The 20,737-nt window shown below is 39.6% G+C and overlaps 1 protein-coding gene across 2 annotated transcripts in view; it reads right to left on the bottom strand.

Moving 5' to 3' along the window:
- KIF6 (kinesin family member 6) overlaps positions 1-20,737 on the bottom strand; it is a 440,420-nt gene that overhangs the window by 198,964 nt on the left and 220,719 nt on the right. For both annotated transcript variants that reach the window (XM_028120400.2, XM_088024363.1), the window contains exon 11: positions 768-873. In XM_028120400.2, the coding sequence (XP_027976201.2) occupies positions 768-873 (106 nt within the window). The remainder of the gene's footprint in view (positions 1-767; positions 874-20,737) is intronic.

Genomic DNA, 20,737 nt, shown 5'->3' with positions numbered 1-20,737 from the left:
TTTTATAAGGTCTTTAATTTAATTTAATTTTATTTTATTATGTTAGTCACCATACAGTACATCATTAGTTTTTGATGTAGTGTTCCATGAGTCATTGTTTGTGCATAACACCCAGTGCTCCACGCAATACGTGCCCTCCTTAACACCCATCACCGGGCTAACCATCCCCCCGCCCCCTCCCCTCTAAAACCCCCACACTTTTAAAAAATATCACTTATCATGTGTTATAATTATTCTCTACATATATGTCTTCTTCATGACTTACTTATTCAATTTTGCTTTCCCAATGCCTGGCCCAAAGCAGACTCACAATAAATGTTTATTATAGTGAAGAATGCCAAATTATAAGTGAGATAGAAATAAAAGTTAATGATATTTCCACTGTGTCATCATGAAAGGTAAAATGTAAGGTAGAGAAAAACTGAGGGTTTATATGGATAAATCTAAACTGCTGGGAAAAATACAGGACACAATTTTCTTCATATATGTTGAAAATAAATGGTTTTTGAACATGGAATTATTCTGTGTACAAGTTAGAGATTCCTGGCAAAAGAATTACAAGTCTATGGTCTGAGCTTATTCACTGGCAGGTAAGATACAAACTTTGAAGAAATTCTGGAATAATCCCAGCATTGTTGGAAGATCATAATGTTCTAGACATGTGAAGCTGGATCCTAGCCTTTTAAGAGTTGGTCAACTAGGCAAACTTCACTGCAGTTTCAACATGGCAGACAATGGCTTCCACTACAGGAAATGCTGAACTTTACCTTTAAATGATGGAAACAGTGATGAATTTTACGCATATCAGTGCCAACCGCTAGTCTACTTTCTGGATCTTGGTCTTCCAAAAAGGATGATACTAGTTTTTCCAGCCTAAAAATACATAATGTATGAGAAACAACTATGAGCTAGAAACTTTAGAAATTCTAATGGCATTACTTGGTTGGTTAACATTCAAAGTACAGGATATTTTTCCACTTTATGGAAATATAGTTAACTGATTTAACTAAAAATTAAGGGGAAAGAAACATATTGACAAAGTGAAATCTGAAATGATGCAATTATTTGACTACTTTCTGATAGATTTTCTTTTTTTATTATTCTACGTTAATCATCATACATTACATCACTAGTTTTTGATGTAGTGTTCCATGATTCATTGTTGCATATAACACCCAGTGCTCCATTCAGTATGTGCCCTCTTTAATACCCATCACCAGGCTAACCCATCCCCTTACCTCCCTCCCCTCTAAAACCCTCAGTTTTTTCTCAGAGACCATAGTCTCTCATGGTTCGTCTTCCCCTCCGATTTCCCCCCCTTCATTTTTACCTTCCTACTATCTTCTTCTTTTTTTCTTAACATATGATGTATTATTTGTTTCAGAGGTACAGTCTGTGATTGAACAGACTTACACAATGCAGAGCACTCAATATAGCACATATCCTCCCCAATGTCTATCACCCAGCAACACCATAGCTCCCACCCCCCACCACTCCAGCAACACTCAGTTTGTTTCCTGAGATTAAGAATTCCTCTTATCAGTGAGATCATATGATATATGTTTTTCTCTGATTGACTTATTTAGCTCAGCATAATACCCTCCAGTTCCATCCGCGTCGTTGCAAATGGCAAGATCTCATTCATTTGATGGCTACATAATATTCTGTTGCATATATATACCACATCTTCTTTATCCATTCATCTGTCGAAGGACATCTTGGCTCATTCTACAGTTTGGCTATTGTGGACATTGCTGCTATAAACATTGGGGTGCATGTACCCCTTCGGATCCCTACATTTGTATCTTTGGGGTAAATACCCAGTAGTGCAATTGCTGGATCATAAGGTAGCTCTATTTTCAACTTTTTGAGGAACCTCCATACTGTCTTCCAGAGTGCTTGCACCAGCTTGCATTCCCACCAACAATGTAGGAGGGCTCCCCTTTCTCCGCATCCCTGTCAACATCTGTCGTTTCCTGACTTGTTAATTTTAGCCATTCTGACAGGTGTGAGGTGGTATCTCATTGAGGTTTTGATTTGGATTTACCTGATGCCGAGTGATGTTGAGCACTTTTTCATGTGTCTGTTGGCCATTTGGATGTCTTCTTTGGAAAAATGTCTGTTCATGTCATCTGCCCATTTCTTGATTGGATCATTTGTTCTTTGGGTGTTGAGTTTGATAAGTTCTTTATAGATTTTGGATACTAGCCCTTTATCTGATATGTCATTTGCAAATATCTTCTCCCATTCTGTCGGTTGTCTTTTGGTTTTGTTAACTGTTTCTTTTGCTGTGCAAAAGCTTTTTATCTTGATGAAATCCCAATCGTTGATTTTTGCCTTTGCTTCCCTTGCCTTTGGTGATGTTTCTAGGAAGAACTTGCTATGGCTGAGGTCGAAGAGGTTGCTGCCTGTGTTCTCCTTTAGGATTTTGATGCACTCCTGTCTCACGTTTAGGTCTTTCAACCATTTGGAGTCTATTTTTGGGTGTGGTGTAAGAAAATGGTTTCTTTCTTCTGCATGTGACTGTCCAATTTTCCCAACAGCATTTGTTGAAGAGACTGTCTTTTTTCCATTGGACATTCTTTCCTGCTTTGTTGAACATTAGTTGACCATGGAGTTGAGGGTCCATTTCTGGGCTCTCTATTCTGTTCCATTGATTGATGTGTCTGCTTTTGTGCCAGTACCATACTGTCTTGATGATGACAGCTTTTTAATACAGCTTGAAGTCCGGAATTGTGATGCTGCCAGCACTGCTTTTCTTTTTCAACATTCCTCTGGCTATTCGGGGTCTTTTCTGGTTCCATACAAATTTTAGGATGATTTGTTCCATTTCTTTGAAAAAAGTGGATGGTATTTTGATAGGGATTGCACTAAATGTGTAGATTACTCTAGGTACCATTGATGTCTTCACAATATTTGTTCTTCCAATCCTTGAGCATGGAACGTTTTTCCATTTCTTTGTGTCTTCCTCAATTCCTTTCATGAGTATTTTATAGTTTTCTGAGTACAGATCCTTTACCTCTGGTTAGATTTATTCCTAGGTATCTTATGGTTTTGGTGCAACTGTAAATGGGATCCACTCCTTAATTTCTCTCTCTGCTGTCTTGTTGGTGTATAGGAATGCCACTGATTTCTGTGCATTGATTTATATCCTGCCACTTTACTGAATTCCTGTATGAGTTCTAGCAGTTTTAGGGTGGAGTCTTTTGGGTTTTCGACATAAAGTATCATATCATCTGCAAAGAGTGAGAGTTTGACTTCTTCTTTGCCGATTTGCATGCCTTTGATTTCTTTTTGCTGTCTGATTGCTGTGGCTAGGACTTCTAATACTATGTTGAATAGCAGTGGTGATACTGGACATCCCTGCCGTGTTCCTGACCTTACTCAGGTTTTTCCCCATTGAGAATGATATTCGCTGTGGGTTTTTCATAGATGGCTTTTATGATATTGAGGTATGTACCCTCTAAACCTATACTCTGATGAGTTTTAATCAAGAAAGGATGTTGTATTTTGTCAAATGCTTTTTCTGCATCTATTGAGAGGATCATATGGTTCTTGTTCTTTCTTTTATTAATGTATTCTATCACATTGATTGATTTGTGGATGTTGAACCAACCTTGCAGCCCAAGGATAAATCCTCTTGGTTGTGGTAAATAATCCCTTTAATGTACTGTTAGATCCTATATGCCAGTATTTTGGTGAGAATTTTTGCATCTATGTTCATCAAGGATATTGCTCTTTTTTGATGAGGTCTTTGGTTTGGGGATCAAGGTAATGGTGGCCTCATAAAATGAGTTTGGAAGTTTTCCTTCCATTTCTATTTTTTGGAACAGTTTCAGAAGAACAGGTATTCATTCTTCTTTAAATATTTGGTAGAATTCCCCTGGGAAGCCATCTGGCCCTGGGCTTTTGTTTCTTGGGAGATTTTTGATGACTGCTTCAATTTCCTTAGTGGTTATAGGTCTGTTCAGGTTTTCTATTTCTTCCTGGTTCAGTTTTGGTAGTTGATACATCTCTAGGAATGCATCCATTTCTTCCAGGTGATCTAATTTGCTGGCATATAGTTGCTCATTATATGTTCTTATAATTGTTTGTTTTTCTTTGGCGTTGGTTCTGATCTCTCCTCTTTCATTAATGATTTTATTTGGATCATTTCTCTTTTCTTTTTGAGAAGTCTGGCCAGGGTTTATCAATCTTGTTAATTCTTTCAAAGAACCAGCTCCTAGTTTCGTTGATCTGTTCTACTGTTCTTTCGGTTTCTATTTCATTGATTTCTGCTCTGATCTTTATTATTTCTCTTCTCCTGCTGGGTTTAGGCTTTATTTGCAGTGTAGGGTTAAGTTGTGTATTTGAGACCTTTCTTGTTTCTTGAGAAAGGTTTGTATTGCTATATACTTTCCTCTTAGGACTGCCTTTGCTGCATCCCAAAGATTTTGAACAGTTGTGTTTTCATTTTCATTGGTTTCCATGAATTTTTTTTAATTCTTCTTTAATTTCCTGGTTGACCCATTCTTTCTGTAGTAGGATGCTCTTTGGCCTTCATGTATTTGAGTTCCTTCCAACTTTCTTCTTGTGATTGAGTTCTAGTTTCAAAGCATTGTGGTCCAAAAATATGCAGGGAATGATTCCAATCTTTTGGTACTGGTTGAGACCTGATTTTTGACTTAGGATGTGATCTATTGTGGAGAATATTCCATGGGCACTAGAGAAGAATGTGTATTCTGTTGCTTTGGGATGGAATGTTCTGAATATGTCTGTGAAGTCCATTTGATTCAGTGTGTCATTTAAAGTCTTTATTTCTTTGTTGATCTTTTGCTTAGAAGATCTCTCCATTTCAGTGAAGGGGGTGTTAAAGATCCCCACTATTATTGTATTGTTGTTGATGTGTTTCTTTGCTTTTGTTATTAATTGGCTTATATAATTGGCTGCTCCCATATTAGGGGAATAGATATTTACAATTGTTAGATCTTCTTGTTGGAGAGACCCTTTAGGTAGGATATAGTGTCCTTCCTCATCTCTTATTACAGTCTTTGGTTTAAAATCTAATTTGTCTGATATAAGGATTGCCACCCCAGGTTTCTTTTGGTGTCCATTAGCATGGTAAATCGTTTTCCACCCCCTCACTTTCAGTCTGGAGGTGTCTTTGAGTCTAAAATGAGTCTCTTGCAGACAGCATATGGATGGGTCTTGTTTTTTAATCCAATCTGATACCCAGTATCTTTTGATTGGGTCTTTTAGTCCATTTACATCAGAGTAACTATTGAAAGATATGAATTTAGTAGTGTCATTGTATTGCCTGTAAGGTGACTGTTACTGTATATTGTCTGTGTTCCTTTCTGGTCTATGTTACTTTTAGGCTCTTTCTTTGCTTAGAGGACACCCTTCAATATTTCTTGGAGGGCTGGTTTCGCGTTCGCAAATTCCTTTAGTTTTTGTTTGTCCTGGAAGCTTTTTATCTCTCCTATTTTCAGTGACAGCCTAGCTGGATATAGTATTCTTGGCTGCATATTATTCTCATTTAGTGCTCTGAATATATCATGCCAGTCCTTTCTCGACTGCCAGGTCTCCATGGATAGATCTGTTGCCAATCTAATGTTTCTACCATTGTAGGTTACAGATCTCTTATCCTGAGCTGCTTTCAGGATTTTCTCTTTATCTCTGAGGCTCCTAAGTTTTACTATTAGATTCTGGGTGTTGACCTATTTTTATTGATTTTGAGGGGGGTTCTCTGTGCCTCCTGGATTTTGATGCCTGTTTCCTTCCCCACATTAGGGAAGTTCTCTGCTATAATTTGCTCCAATATACCTTCTGTCCCTCTCTCTCTTTCTTCTTCTTCTGGGATCCCAATTATTCTAATACTGTTTCGTCTTATGGTATTGCTTATCTCTCGAATTCTGCCCTCGTGATCCAGTAGTTGTATATCTTTTTCTCAGCTTCTTTATTTTCCATCATTTGGTCTTCTATATCATTAATTCTCTCTTCTGCCTCATTTATCCTGGCAGTTAGATCCTCCAATTTTTTAAAATATTTTTTATTATGTTATGTTAATCACCATACACTACATCATTAGTTTTTGATGTAGTGTTCTGTGATTCATTGTTTGCATATAACACCCAGTGCTCCATTCAGTTAGAGCCTCCATTTTTTATCGCACCTAATTAATAGCCTTTTTGATTTTGAGTTGGTTAGATTTTAGTTCTTTTTTTTCTCCAGAAAGGGTTTCTCTAATATCTTCCATGCTTTTTTCAAGCCCAGCTAGTATCTTTAAAATCATCATTCTGAACTCTAGTTCTGACATCTTACTACTGTCCATACTGATTAGGTCCCTAGCAGTCGGTACTGCCTCTTGTTCTTTTTTTTTTTTTGAAGTGATTTTTTTCCATCTTGTCATTTTTACCAGAGGAGAATAGATGAATAAGAGAACAAAATGCTAACAGGTTAAAAATGATCCCAGAAAAATATACACTAAACAAATCAGAAGAGACCTGAAACCAGGGGAAAAGAAAGGGAAAGAAAAAAAAAAGAAAAAGAAAGAGATAAAAAAAGAATATGATCGGAGGGGCGGAGCAAGATGGCGGAGGAGTAGGAGACCTGGATTTCGTCTGGTCTCAGGAATTCAGCTGAATAGGGATCAAACCATTCTGAAAACCAACGAACTCAACAGGAGATCGAAGATAAGAATAGTAACAACACTCTGAACAGAAAAGCGATCACTTTCTGGAAGGTAGGACGTGTGGAGAAGTGAATCCGAGGCGATATTCGGGAGGATCGACGGCGGGGGAGGGGGCATCCGTCGGCCGCTTCTGGCAAGTGATAGAGCCGCGGAGCAGAAAATCAGAACTTTTAGAAGTCAGCCCCGCTGAGGGATGTCGCTCCAGAGGCTAAGCGGGGGGTGGAACCCTCACGGGACAGTGTGGTCTCAGGACCCTCGGAGTCACAGAAAGACCGGGGGTGCCTGAGTGCGGCAGAGCTCCCATGTATCGGAGCAGGGAAGTCGGCTGCAGAGACGGAGCTGAGGCGTGGGTTCTCGGCTCGGGGTTGCCATAAACTGTGATCCGCGGCCCAGTCAGGCCACTGCTCCTCCAGCAGGGACCCAACAAGCGGCAGAGCTGGGGCGACTCCCCTTCCTCCCCTGGGAGGAGTGGCGCGGAAGCACATCGCAGGGATCTGCTGGGTTTGGAGACTCCACATGGGGTCGGATGCCAGACATAGAAACGCTCGATCACAGGCCGGGTGAGCACGGAGTGCGGCTGGAGACTGGAGAGACGGGAGTGACTGCTTTTCTCTGGGGGCACACTGAGGAGCGGGGCCCCGGGTTCTCAGCTCCTCCGAGTGGAGATTGGGAGGCCACCATTTCTGCCCTGGTCCTCCAAGGCTGTACCGAGAGCTTGCAGGGAACAAAAGCTCCTGAGAGCAAAGCGGAGCAGCTTGCTTAGCCCAGACCGACAAGGGAGGGGCAATTCCGACTCCAGCAAACACATTTGGGAACCACAGCAACAGGTCCCTCCCGCAGAAGATCGGCACGAACAGCCAGCAAGCCAAGATCAAGTTTACCGATCAAGGAGAATGGGAGAACTCCAGCGCTAGGGGAATACTGCACATAGAATTCATGGCTTTTTTACCATAATTCATTAGTTTTGCAAAGTTAATTTTTTAACTTATTTTTTGAATTTTTCTTTTTCCCTTTTTCAAACAACATCTATCAATCCCTTTAAAATTTTTTTTTTCATTTTTAGAGTTATATTTTTATCCCTTCATATTAGTTACCCTTATTTTTGGCATATATATATAAGTTGTTCTCTCTTTAAAATTTTGAGATACAATTTCTTCTAACAGATCAAAATATACCCTAAATCACTAGTGTATGGCTTTGTTCTAGTCTCCTGCCTGATCACATTCTCTCCCTTTTTTTTCTTTTTTTCTTTTTTCTTTTTCTTTTTAAACCTTCTTTCTTTTTAAAAACAACTTCTTATCTTATCAATTCCTTTTATAAAATCTTTTATAATTTTCATTTTTACAGTCATCTGCCATCCCTTCATTGTATCAACCCTTATTTTGTACATATATAAGTCTTTCTTCCTTTAAAATTTTAGAAGGCACTTTCTTCTAACAGATCAACATATGCCCAAAAGCTAGTGTGTGGCACTGATCTATGCACTAGCCTGTTCATATTTGATCACATTCTGTTTTTTTTGTTTTGTTTTGTTCTGTTTTTGTTAGTTTTTATCTTTTTCTTCTTCCTTTTTTTTTTTCTCTTCTTTCTTTCCCTTTCTTGTCCCCTGGTTTCAGGTCTTTTCTGATTTCTATAGAGTATATTTGTGGGAGACGTTGTTAAACTGTTAGCATTCTGTTCTCTCATTCATCTATTCTCCTCTGGACAAAATGACAAGACGAAAATAATCACCTCAGCCAAAAGAACAAGAGGTAGTACCGTCTGCCAGGGAACTTCTCAATACGGACATTAGTACGATGTCGGACCTAGAGTTCAGAATCATGACTTTAAAGATACTAGCTGGGATTGAAAAAAGCGTGGAAGTTATTAGAGAAACCCTTTCTGGAGAAATAAAAGAACTAAAATCTAATCAAGTCGAAATCAAAAAGACTATTAATGAGGTGCAATCCAAAATGGGGGCACTAACTGCTAGGATAAATGAGGCAGAAGAGAGAATCAGCGATATAGAAGACCAAACGATGGAAAATAAAGAGGCTGAAAAAAAGAGAGATAAACAACTACAGGATCACGAGGGCAGAATTCGAGAGAGAAGTGATACGATAAGACGAAACAACATTAGAATAATTGGGATCCCAGAAGAAGAAGAAAGAGAGAGAGGGGCAGAAGGTATATTGGAGCAAATTATAGCAGAGAACTTCCCTAATGTGGGGAAGGAACCAGGCATCAAATTCCAGCAGGCACAGAGAACCCCTCTCAAAATCAATAAAATAGGTCAACACCCTGAAATCTAATAGTAAAACTTACGAGTGTCAGAGACAAAGAGAAAATCCAGAAAGTATCTCAGGAGAAGAGATATGTAACCTACAATGGTAGAAATATTAGATTGGCAACACACCTATCCACAGAGACCTGGCAGGCCAGAAAGGACTGGCATGATATCTTCAGAGCACTAAATGAGAAAAATATGCAGCCAAGAATACTATATCCAGCTAGGCTATCATTGAAAATTGAAGGAGAGATAAAAAGATTCCAGGACAAACAAAAACTAAAGGAATTTGCAAACACGAAACCAGCCCTCCAAGAAATATTGAAAGAGGTCCTCTAAGCAAAAAGAGAGCCTAAATGCAGCATAGATCAGAAAGGAACACAGACAATATACAGTCACAGTCACCTTAGAGGCAATACCATGGCACTAAATTCATACCTTTCAATAGTTACCGTGAATATAAATGGGCTAAATGCCCCAATCAAAAGACACAGGCTATCAGATTGGATTAAAAAACAAGATGCATCTATATGCTGTCTGCAAGAGACCCATTTTAGACCCAAAGACACCCCAGATTGAAAGTGAGGGGGTGGAAAACCATTTACCATGCTAATGGACACCAAAAGAAAGCTGGGGTGGCAATCCTTATATGAGAACAATTAGATTTTAAAACAAAGACTGTAATAAGAAATGAATAAGGACACTATATCCTACTTAAAGGGTCTCTCTAACAAGAAGATCTAACAATTGTAAATATCTATGCCCCTAACGTGGGGGCAGCCAATTATATAAGACAATTAATAACCAAAGCAAAGAAACACATGGACAACAATACAATAATAGTAGGGGACTTTAACACCCCCCTAAATGAAATGGACAGATCATCTAAGCAAAAGATCAACAAGGAAATAAAGACTTTAAATGACACACTGGACCAAATGGACTTCACAGACATATTCAGAACATTCCATCCCAAAGCAACGGAATACACATTCTTCTCTAGTGCCCATGGAACATTCTCCAGAATTGATCACATCCTACGTCACAAATCAGGTCTCAACAAATACCAAAAGATTGGAATTATTCCTTGCATATTTTCAGACCACAATGCTTTGAAACTAGAACTCAATCACAAGAGGAAAGTCGGAAAGAACTCAAATACATGGAAGCTAAAGAGCATCCTACTACAGAATGAATGGGTCAACCAGGAAATTAAAGAAGAATTTAAAAAATTCATGGAAACCATTGAAAATGAAAACACAACTGTTCAAAATCTTTGGGATACAGCAAAGGCAGTCCTGAGAGGAAAGTACATAGCAATACAAGCCTTTCTCAAGAAACAAGAAAGGTCTCAAATACACAACCTAACCCTACACCTAAAGGAGCTGGAGAAAGAACAGGAAATAAAGCCTAAACCCAGCAGGAGAAGAGAAATCATAAAGATCAGAGCAGAAATCAATGAAATAGAAACCAAAAGAACAGTAGGACAGATCAACGAAACTAGGAGCTGGTTCTTTGAAAGAATTAACAAGATTGATAAACCCCTGGCCAGACTTACCCAAAAGAAAAGAGAAATGACCCAAATCAACAAAATCATGAATGAAAGAGGAGCGATCACAACCAACACCAAAGAAATACAACCAATTATAAGCACATATAATGAGCAACTCTATGCCAGCAAATTAGATAACCTGGAAGAAATGGGTGCATTCCTAGAGATGTATCAACTACCAAAACTGAACCAGGAAGAAATAGAAAACCTGAACAGACCTATAACCACTAAGGAAATTGAAGCAGTCATCAAAAATCTCCCAAAAAACAAAAGCCCAGTGTCAGATGGCTTCCCAGGGGAATTCTATCAGACATTTCAAGAAGAATGAATACCTATTCTCCTGAAACTGTTCCAAAAAATAGAAATGGAAGGAAAACTTCCAAACTCATTTTATGAGGCCACCACTACCTTGATCTGAAAACCAGACAAAGACCCCATCCAAAAGGAGAACTACAGACCAATATCCTGGATGAACATGGATGCAAAAATTCTCACCAAAATACTGGCCAATAGGATCCAACAGTACATTAAAAGGATTATTCACCACGACCAAGTGGGATTTATCCCTGGGCTGCAAGGCTGGTTTAACATACGCAAATCAATCAACGTGATACAATACATTAACAAAAGAAAGAACAAGAATCATATGATCCTCTCAACAGATGCAGAAAAAGCATTTGACAAAGTACAGCATCCTTTCTTGATCAAAACTCTTCAGAGTATAGGGATAGAGGGTACATACCTCAATATCAGAAAAGCCATCTATGAAAAACCGACAGCCAATATCATTCTCAATGGGGAAAAGTTCAGAGCTTTTCCCCTAAGGTCAGGAACGCGGCAGGGATGTCCACTCTCACCACTGCTATTCAACATAGTCTTAGAAGTCCTAGCCACAGCAATCAGACAACAAAAAGGAATCAAAGGCATCCAAATCGGCAAAGAGGAAGTCAAACTCTCACTCTTTGCAGATGATATGATACTGTATGTGGAAAACCCAAAAGACTCCACCCCAAAACTGCTCGAACTCATACAGGAATTCAGTGAAGTAGCAGGATATAAAATCAATGCACAGAAATCAGTGGTATTCCTATACACCAACAACAAGACAGAAGAGAGACAAATCAAGGAGTCGATCCCATTTACAATTGCACCCAAAACCATAGGATACCTAGGAATAAATTTAACCAAAGAGGCAAAGGATCTGTACTGAGAAAACTATAAAATACTCATGAAAGAAATTGAAGAAGACACAAAGAAATGGAAAAACGTTCCATGCTCAAGGATTGGAAGAACAAACACTGTGAGGATGTCAGTGCTACCTAGAGCAATCTACACATTCAATGCAATCCCCATCAAAATACCATACACCTTTTTCAAAGAAATGGAAGAAATAATCCTAAAATTTGTATGGAACCAGAAGAGACCCCGAATAGCCAGAAGAATATTGAAAAAGACAATCAAAGCTGGCGGCATCACAATTCCGGACTTCCAGCTATTACAAAGCCGTCATCATCAAGCCAGTATGGTACTGGCACAAAAACAGACACATAGATCAATGGAACAGAATAGAGAGCCCAGAAATGGACCCTCAACTCTATGGTCAACTTATCTTTGACAAAGCAGGAAAGAATGTCCAATGGAGGAAAGACAGTCTCTTCAACAAATGGTGTTGGAAAAATTGGACAGCCACATGCAGAAGAATGAAACTGGACCATTTCCTTACACCACACACAAAAATAGACTCCAAATCGTTGAAAGACCTAAAGGTGAGACAGGAATCCATCAAAATCCTAAAGGAGAACACAGGTAGCAACCTCTTCGACCTCAGCCGCAGCAACTTCTTCCTAGGAACATCGCCAAAGGCAAGGGAAGGCAGGGCAAAAATGAACTCTTGGGATTTCATGAAGATAAAAAGCTTTTGCACAGCAAAAGAAACAGTCCACAAAACCAAAAGACAACCGACAGAATGGGAGAAAATTTTTGCAAATGACATATCAGATAAAGGGCTAGTATCCAAAATCTATAAAGAACTTATCAAACTCAACAGCCGAAGAACAAATAATCCAATCAAGAAATGGGCAGAAGACATGAACAGACATTTTTCCAAGGAAGATATCCAAATGGCCCACAGACAGATGAAAAAGTGCTCAACATCGCTCAGCATCAGGGAAATCCAAATCAAAACCTCAATGAGATACCACCTCACACCCGTCAGAATGGCTAAAATTAACAAGTCAGGAAAGGACAGATGTTGGCGGGGATGTGGAGAAAGGGGATCCCTCCTACACTGTTGGTGGGAATGCAAGCTGGTGCAACCACTCTGGAAAACAGTATGGAGGTTCCTCAAACAGTTGAAAATAGAGCTACCTTACGATCCAGCAATTGCACTTGTGGGTGTTTACCACAAAGATACAAATGTAGGGATCCGAAGGGGTACGTGCACCCCGATGTTTATAGCAGCAATGTCCACAATAGCCAAACTGTGGAAAGAGCCAAGATGTCCATCGACAGATGAATGGATAAAGACGAGGTGGTATATATACACAATGGAATATTATGCAACCATCAAAAGGAATGAGATCTTACCATTTGCAACGACGTGAATGGAACTGGAGGGTGTTATGCTGAGTGAAATAAGTCAATCAGAGAAAGACATGTATCATATGACCTCACTGACATGAGGAATTCTTAATCTCAGGAAACAAACTGAGGTTTGCTGGAGTGGTGGGAGGTGGGAGGGATTGGGTGGCTGGGTGATGGACATTGGGGAGGGTATGTGCTATGGTGAGCACTGAATTGGTCAAGACTGATGAATCACGGATCTGTACTTCTGAAACAAATAATGCAATATATATTAAGAAAAAAAAAGAGGTAGCAGGAGGGGAAGAATGAACGGGAGCATGTGGGAGGGGGAGACGGACCATTAGAGACGATGGAGTCTGAAAAACAAACTGAGGGTTCTAGAGGGGAGGGGGTGGGGGGATGGGTTAGCCGGGTGATGGGTATTAAAGAGGGCACATTCTGCGTGGAGCACTGGGTGTTATGCACAAACAATGAATCATGGAACACTACCTTAAAAACTAATGATGTAATGTATGGTGATTAACATAGCAATAAAAAAATATTAAAAAAAGATTTCTATAAAAGAAATTGATAAGAAGTTGGTTGAAAAAAGAAAGAAGAGGAATTAAAAAAATTGGGAGAGTATGTGATCAGGCAGGAGACTAGAACAAAGCCATACACTAGAGATTTAGTGTATATTTTAGTCTGTTAGAAGAAACTCTATCCCAAAATTTTAAATAGAGAACAACTTATATATATATATATATACCAAAAATAAGGTTAAGTACTATGAAGGGATAGAATATGACTCTGAAAGTGAAAAATAAAAAGAATTTTTAAAAAGGGATTGAGAATATGTTGGTTGAAAAAGGGAAAAAGAAAAACTGAAAAAAAAAAGAAAACCAAAGAAAGAAAATAAAAAAAATTAACTTTGAAAGACTAAAGTATCAGGGGAAAAAAGCCATGAATTCTATGTGCAGTATTCCTCTAGCTCTGGAGTTCAGCCATTCTTATTGATCGGTAAACTTGGTCTTGGCTGGCTGTTCTTGCTGATCTTCTGGGGGAGGGGCCTGTTGCCGTGGTTCCCAAAAGTCTTTGCCGGAGGTGGAACTGCCCCACCCTTGCCGGGTCCAGGCTAAATAATATGTTGGGATTTGCTCTCGGAATCTTTTGTTTCCTGCAAACTTTCCGCACAGTTTTGGAGGATGAGAGTGAAAATGGTGGCCTCCCAATCTCTGCCCTGAGGAGGCAAGAACTCGGGTCTCTACTCCTCAGTGCTCCTCCAGAGAAAAGCAGTCAGTCACTCCCATCTCCCCAGTCTCCAGCTGCACTCCATGCTCACCAGGCCTGTTACCGAGCATTTCTATCTCTGGCTCACGACCCCGTGTGGAGTCTCCAAACCCAGCAGATCCCTGCAGTGTGCTCCCACACCACTCCTCCTGGGGAGGAAGGGGAGTCTCCTCAGACATGCCGCTTGTTGGGTCCCTGCTGGAGGAGCAGTGGTCCGACTGGGCCGCAGATCACAGTTTATGGCAACCCTGAGCTGAGGGCCTGCTCCTTGGCTCCGTCTTTGCAGCCGGCTTCCCCGCTCCGATACCTGGGAGCTCGCCGCACTCAGGCACCCCCAGTCTTCCTGTTACCCTGAGGGTCCCGAGACCACACTGTCCCAGCGAGTGTTCCACCCCCTACTTAGCCACTGGAGCGACGTCCCTCAGCGGAGCTGACTTCTAAAAGTTCCAATTTTGTGCTCTGCGGCTCTATCACTTGCCGGTAGTGGCTGACGGAGGCTCCCTCTTCTGCCGTCTATCTTCTTAAATATCGCCTCGGATTCATTTCTCCGCACGTCCTACCTTCCAGAAAGTGGTCGCTTTTCTGTTCAGAGAGTTGCTGCTACTCTTTTCTTCGGTCTCCTGTTGAGTTCATAGGTGTTCAGAATGGTTTGATCCCTATCTAGCTGAATTCCTGGGACCAGACAAAATTTAGGTCTCCTACTCCTCTGCCATCTTGCTTCTCACTTCCCGATAAATTTTCATACACAGCTTTCAAGTGAAGAATCATTTGATTTCTGCAAAACATGCATTCTCATGAAGCTGAATTTTCATGCCTCTATGCCTAGTTGCCACAATGCCAGAGAAAGTAATGCAAAAGTTTTCTCTTTATTAGTTTCATTAAAGATTCATGCCATGCCTCATCAGTTGGGACCTCAGTGATGCTCCACAATCCTGCTAATCATCCCTGGTTGAATTATTTTTTTTTTTACGTTTTTATTGAAATTCCAGTTAGTTAACATACTGTGTAATACTAATTTCAGGTGGACAATATAGTGATTCCATACTTCAGTACATCACCTGGTGCTCATCACGACAAGTGCCCTCCTTAATCTCCATCACCTGTTTCACCCATCCCCCCACCCACCTCTCCTCTTACCAGAGGAGTTATCGGGTTATTCTCTATAGTTAAGTCTGTTTCTTGGTTTGCCTCTATTTTTCCCACTTTGCTCATTTGTTTCATATCTTAAATTCCACATATGAGTGGAATCATATGGTATTTGTCTTTCTTTGACTGACTTACTTCACTTAGCATTATACTCTTTAGCTCCAACCACGTTGTTGCAAATGGCCAGATTTCATTCTTTTTTAGGGCTGAAAAATATTCCATTGCATATATATATATATATATATATATATATATATATATATATATATACACCACATCTTCTTCATGAGTTTATCAGTCGATGGACAGTTGGGCTGTTTCCATAATTTGACTACTGTAGATAGTGCTCCTATAAACATTGGGGTGAACAGCAACATGCAAAAGAATAAAAGTGGACCACTTTCTTACACCATACACAAAAATAAATTCAAAATGGATTAAAGACCTAACTGTGAGACCCAAAACCATAAAAGTCCTAGAGGTCAACACAAGCAGTAACCTCTTTGACATTGGCTGTAACAACTTCTTTCTAGATATGTCTCCTGCGGCAAGGGGAGCAAAAGCAAAACCAAACTATTAGTACTATATCAAAATAAAAAGCCTCTGCACAGCAAAGGAAACAATCAGCAAAACTAAAAGGCAACCTACTGGATGAGAGAAGATATTTGCAAATGACATTTCTGATAAAGGGTTAGTTATCTAAAAAATATAAAGAACTTCTAAAACTCAACACCCAAAAATGAATAATCCAATTTAAAAATGGGCAGAAGACATGAATAGACATTTCTCCAAAGAAGACATCCAGATGGCCAACAGACATATGAAAAGATGTTCAATATCACTGATCATCAGGGAAATACAAATCAAAACTACAATGAGATATCACTGCACACCTTTCAGAATGGCTAAAATCAACAACACAAGAAATAACAGGTGTTGGTGAGGATGTGGAAAAAGGAGAACCCTCATGCAATGTTAGTGGGAATGCAAACTGGTGCAGCCACTCTGGAAAGAGTATGGAGTTTCCTAAAAAAGTTAAAAATAGAAATACCCTACAATCTAGCAATTGCACTACTAGGTATTAACCCAAGGAATACAAAAATACTAATCCCTGGTTGACTTATATTCTTCACAGTGGCTGTTCCATGTCTTTCCACAGCCCCCAAGCCTACTACGACTCTCCTTCTGTCAATATTGTAACTTACCACTACACAGAGAAAGTTAAACCTGTTATAAATGGACTCTTCCGGTTTCCTCTTCCTTCACCTCCCAGAGCATCTCTGCCTCACCATTCAGGCCCCCTTCTTTCTTTTACATGTTTTGTGTAATATCCTTCCTCCTCCTCATGACTGTCCTCTCTCCCTGGGCTCTCTTCAGGCTTCTATCAGGGCTACCTCCTATTCATCACCTCCTTTCCTTTACCTCATTGTCACATCTCCATATGACTTTTTCCCCTTTGCTTACAATGATGTTAAGGCTTTTTTCAAATCAAAACAAAACACCTCCCCTTGGAGGGGGCATCCATCCCCTCTATTCTGAAGTCCTAGTTTAGTTTATGCATTTGTGTGCTTACTACAGTCCCCATTGCACTTCAGAGCCAGTGCACCACCTTAGTTCTTCCATCAGATTACAAGCACCAGGAAGCAATGCTTGGCTCTTATTCATCTTTGTGCTCCCTCCCCTGCCTAAAGCAGTGCACACATTAAGTTCTCAGTACAAATGTGTTCTTTATTTAATGCATTCATTTACATGGAAATTATTCTCTATGTTGAGATGGAATTCTTGAAAAGGAAGGCATAAGGACGGTGATCAGTATCTAAGATGCTATCATAATAGAGCAGCAGCATATCTTTCTCACATTATCTTAAAGTCTTTATTATTTATTTGAGAATGAGAGCGAGAGCATGAGTGGAGGGGAGTGGCAGGCAGAGGGAGAGGGAGAAGAAGATTCCCCGCTGAGCAGGGAGCCCAATGTAGTCTTGCTCCCAGGACTCTGGGATCATGACCTGAGCTGAAGGCAGATGCTTAACCAACTGAGCCACCCAGGCACCCCATTTTTCTCACATTATGAAAATATTTGCATACTTTCAGCACCTTTTTTACCTGTACACATTGCCCTTCCACTGTTACTATCAGCCCACTCAAACTAGATGTAATGATTTCCAACTATAGCAGCTTTGGACTTCATTTTTATCTCTTCCTATAATCTGTGACATGTGACAGCTGATATTTACAAGTGTGAGACAATTTATATTGTTTAAGGAGTTTCTTCAGGTGGAGGAATGCTTGTCATTTGCACTATTTGCTGACTGATACCATGTTTCTTTGTAGAATAGAGCTTCAAACCACAAGACACACAGAGAGATTCATTTCTGATACAAAGATTTTTTACGGCTTTTCATATATTATAAAAATACATGTTTATGAGAACAATTCCAAACAACACAGATATGAATAAATTAAAAAGTAAACGCACCTCTCTGTCCCCCTCTCCCCTACACCATGCCACCACTCACATCTCCTCTATTCACTCCAATAGCTTGGGAGATCCACTGCTAACAGATGAAATACATTCATCTAGCTTTTAACCAAGCAGACACTTATATCCTTGTTTATAGGTTTTGTGTTTGTCTTTACAAAATTGAGAGATCACATTCTGAATAGTATTCTCACCATTGTTTTTCTAAACAATTTATCAGAGATCTTCCATGTCATTTCATTTTTAATGCATTAATGTATTTCATTATTATGTATTTCATCTTAATAGCCATATAATATTCCATAGCATGGGTGTACTGATTCTCTCATGATGAACACTGAGGTGACATATTCATAGTTGCTACTTTCCTCAGTAAACTATGAGGAGGATTGGATCTACAGTTCCCATTTAATGAGGCTTCAAAAAATGGCATCTACTTGTATTTTCCTTGAATACTTTTCCCAGAAATTCTGGAACTCTTAAAATCCCTATTAGTTGTAGGATATACCCATTCTTTGGAGTAAAAACATTTTGTGGTTTTCAGTGTCCATAATATTTTCAACAGACACTATTAGGTTAGAAGCTATGTTAATCAATTTTTCCTTCTTGATTTTTCTTTAGAAAACAATTTCTTCAGTATAGTTTGATCAGAAAGTATATATTCTAGGAAATATCCCATGAGGGAGGGCTGAAGTGGAATCCTAGTTCTTAAGAAAGCATTGTAAGATACAAGCCTGCTAATTAGCTGAGTGACCACACACAGATCACTCAGTCCCACTGGGCTTTGGCTATTCCTTTTTCTTTTTTTTAAAGATTTTATTTATTTATTCGAGAGAGAGAGAATGAGAGAGAGAGAGCACGAGAGGGAAGAGGGTCAGAGGGAGAAGCAGACTCCCTGCTCAGCAGGGAGCCTGATGTGGGCCTCGATCCAGGGACTGCAGGATCATGACCTGAGCCGAAGGCAGTCGCTTAACCAACTGAGCCACCCAGGCACCCAGGGCTTTGGCTATTCCATCAAGACTCTTGTCCTGAACAATAATAGCATAGGATTACAAGGAGGACCAGGAACTCCTGCCTAAATGAAAGAACCAGGTTGATTTACCTTTTTTAGTACAAAACTAAATCTGGTACAAAACTAAGAATGAAGATCAGGTCTTTTGATGTGCAATTTTTTCTCAGTGCTTGAGACCACAGAGTCTCTTTAGATAAGAAAAATGCCTGGTCTTTCCTTTATACATTTGATTTATTGTAGAATTTATTTTCTTATCAACCAAGGACTTGATCTAACAATTAAAATGTAGAAAAATGCCTTATTCAAATGTTTCTGATGTTTCTGTATTCTTCTAGTAGTTACGAGTGAACGATGGACTCCAAATTCCCTGCATTTTCCTATCTCCCAAAATAGTTCCCAAGTACATACCTAGTCACTGCTCACACTGAGGGGTCTCCCAAATGCCAGAACCCTGCTGGACAATGAAGAACTGTTTGTAGAAAAGGCTCTCTAAGGAGGTCAAATGAGTAGAATAAAGTGTGTTCTTTAGGAAAAGCCCAAGTAAACAAACAAACAAAAAAACTTTACTTTCTTTCTACTTTCACTAGGAGAGAAGAGGAAGAGAAAAGAATCCTAGGGGAGAAGTAAAAATAAATGTATGTCATTCAGTTCTAGTTCATATGGACAGGGAAGATCACAGATAATCTACTTGTGTCTGAACACATAACCTGGCTGACGATAGGTGACTGGTGGATGTCTGGTGACTATGCCTATGGCCACCACCTTGACTACTAGCGAGACGCCCCTGATGGCCTGGGGCCTAGCCCAGCAACTCTACCGTATTAAACGTTTGATACCTGAGCACATAATAAGAATCAACCATATTTCCTAACATGTGCTCTATCCCTTGAGACCACTTTAGTCTTCTCTTTCTGCTCCCAACATTTCTTGCCAAAAAATGAAGTTTTGTCTGCAGCCACATTTTGGTGGAAATTTAGGTTAAATGGTGTGAATAAAAAGGCAGAGCAAGTTAATTATCTTAACAGTAGCTAATATTACTTGAGCAAGTACTAAATGCTAGATACTATTCTGTACCGTTTGAATACATCATTTCCTTAATCCTCACAACAATTAGATGAGATAAGTACTATTATCATCCTCTTATTGTAGGTGAAGAAACTAAGGGATCTTAGTTGAGTACCTTGCCTAAGGTCACACAGCTAGCAAATGGCAGAGCTGACATTCAAACTCAGACAGGTTGACTTCAGAATCCAAGTTTTTAAACTCTATACTTATACACTACACTATACTTACCATACTATCACAAATTTACTAAATTTATTTAAATACCATGCTGGGAAATGTATTTCTAAAGGAAAATGACATACCTATGAGAAATCTTTGAGGAGGTAAATAGGTGAATAGATAAGCAAGAAATAAATGAGCAGCAGTTTCTTAGATCTTAACAAGGTCACTGGCCGGCATGGTATTTTATTAAAAGCAAAAGAAATTGAGAAAGAATCAGAATGCCCCACATTTGCAAATTAGTTAAATAAATTATAGTATAATTATGTACATAGTAAGCAACTATTTAAAATAATGGTGAGGGGTGACTGAGTGGCTCAGTCAGTTAAGTGTCTGATTCTTGATTTTGGCTCAGGTCATGATCTCAGGGTCCTGGGATTGAGCCCTGTGTCTGGCTCCACACTCAGCATGGAGTCTGCTTGAGATTCTCTTTCTCTCCTTCTCTTTCTGCCCCTCCCCCACTCTCTCTCTCT

This window comes from Eumetopias jubatus, unplaced genomic scaffold, assembly GCF_037043125.1.
Source record: "Eumetopias jubatus isolate StellerSeaLion01/CBP00866 unplaced genomic scaffold, mEumJub1_p1.0 scaffold_6, whole genome shotgun sequence".
In the NCBI taxonomy this organism is placed as follows: Eukaryota; Metazoa; Chordata; class Mammalia; order Carnivora; family Otariidae; genus Eumetopias; species Eumetopias jubatus.
This window is presented reverse-complemented; position numbering and strand designations above follow the sequence as displayed.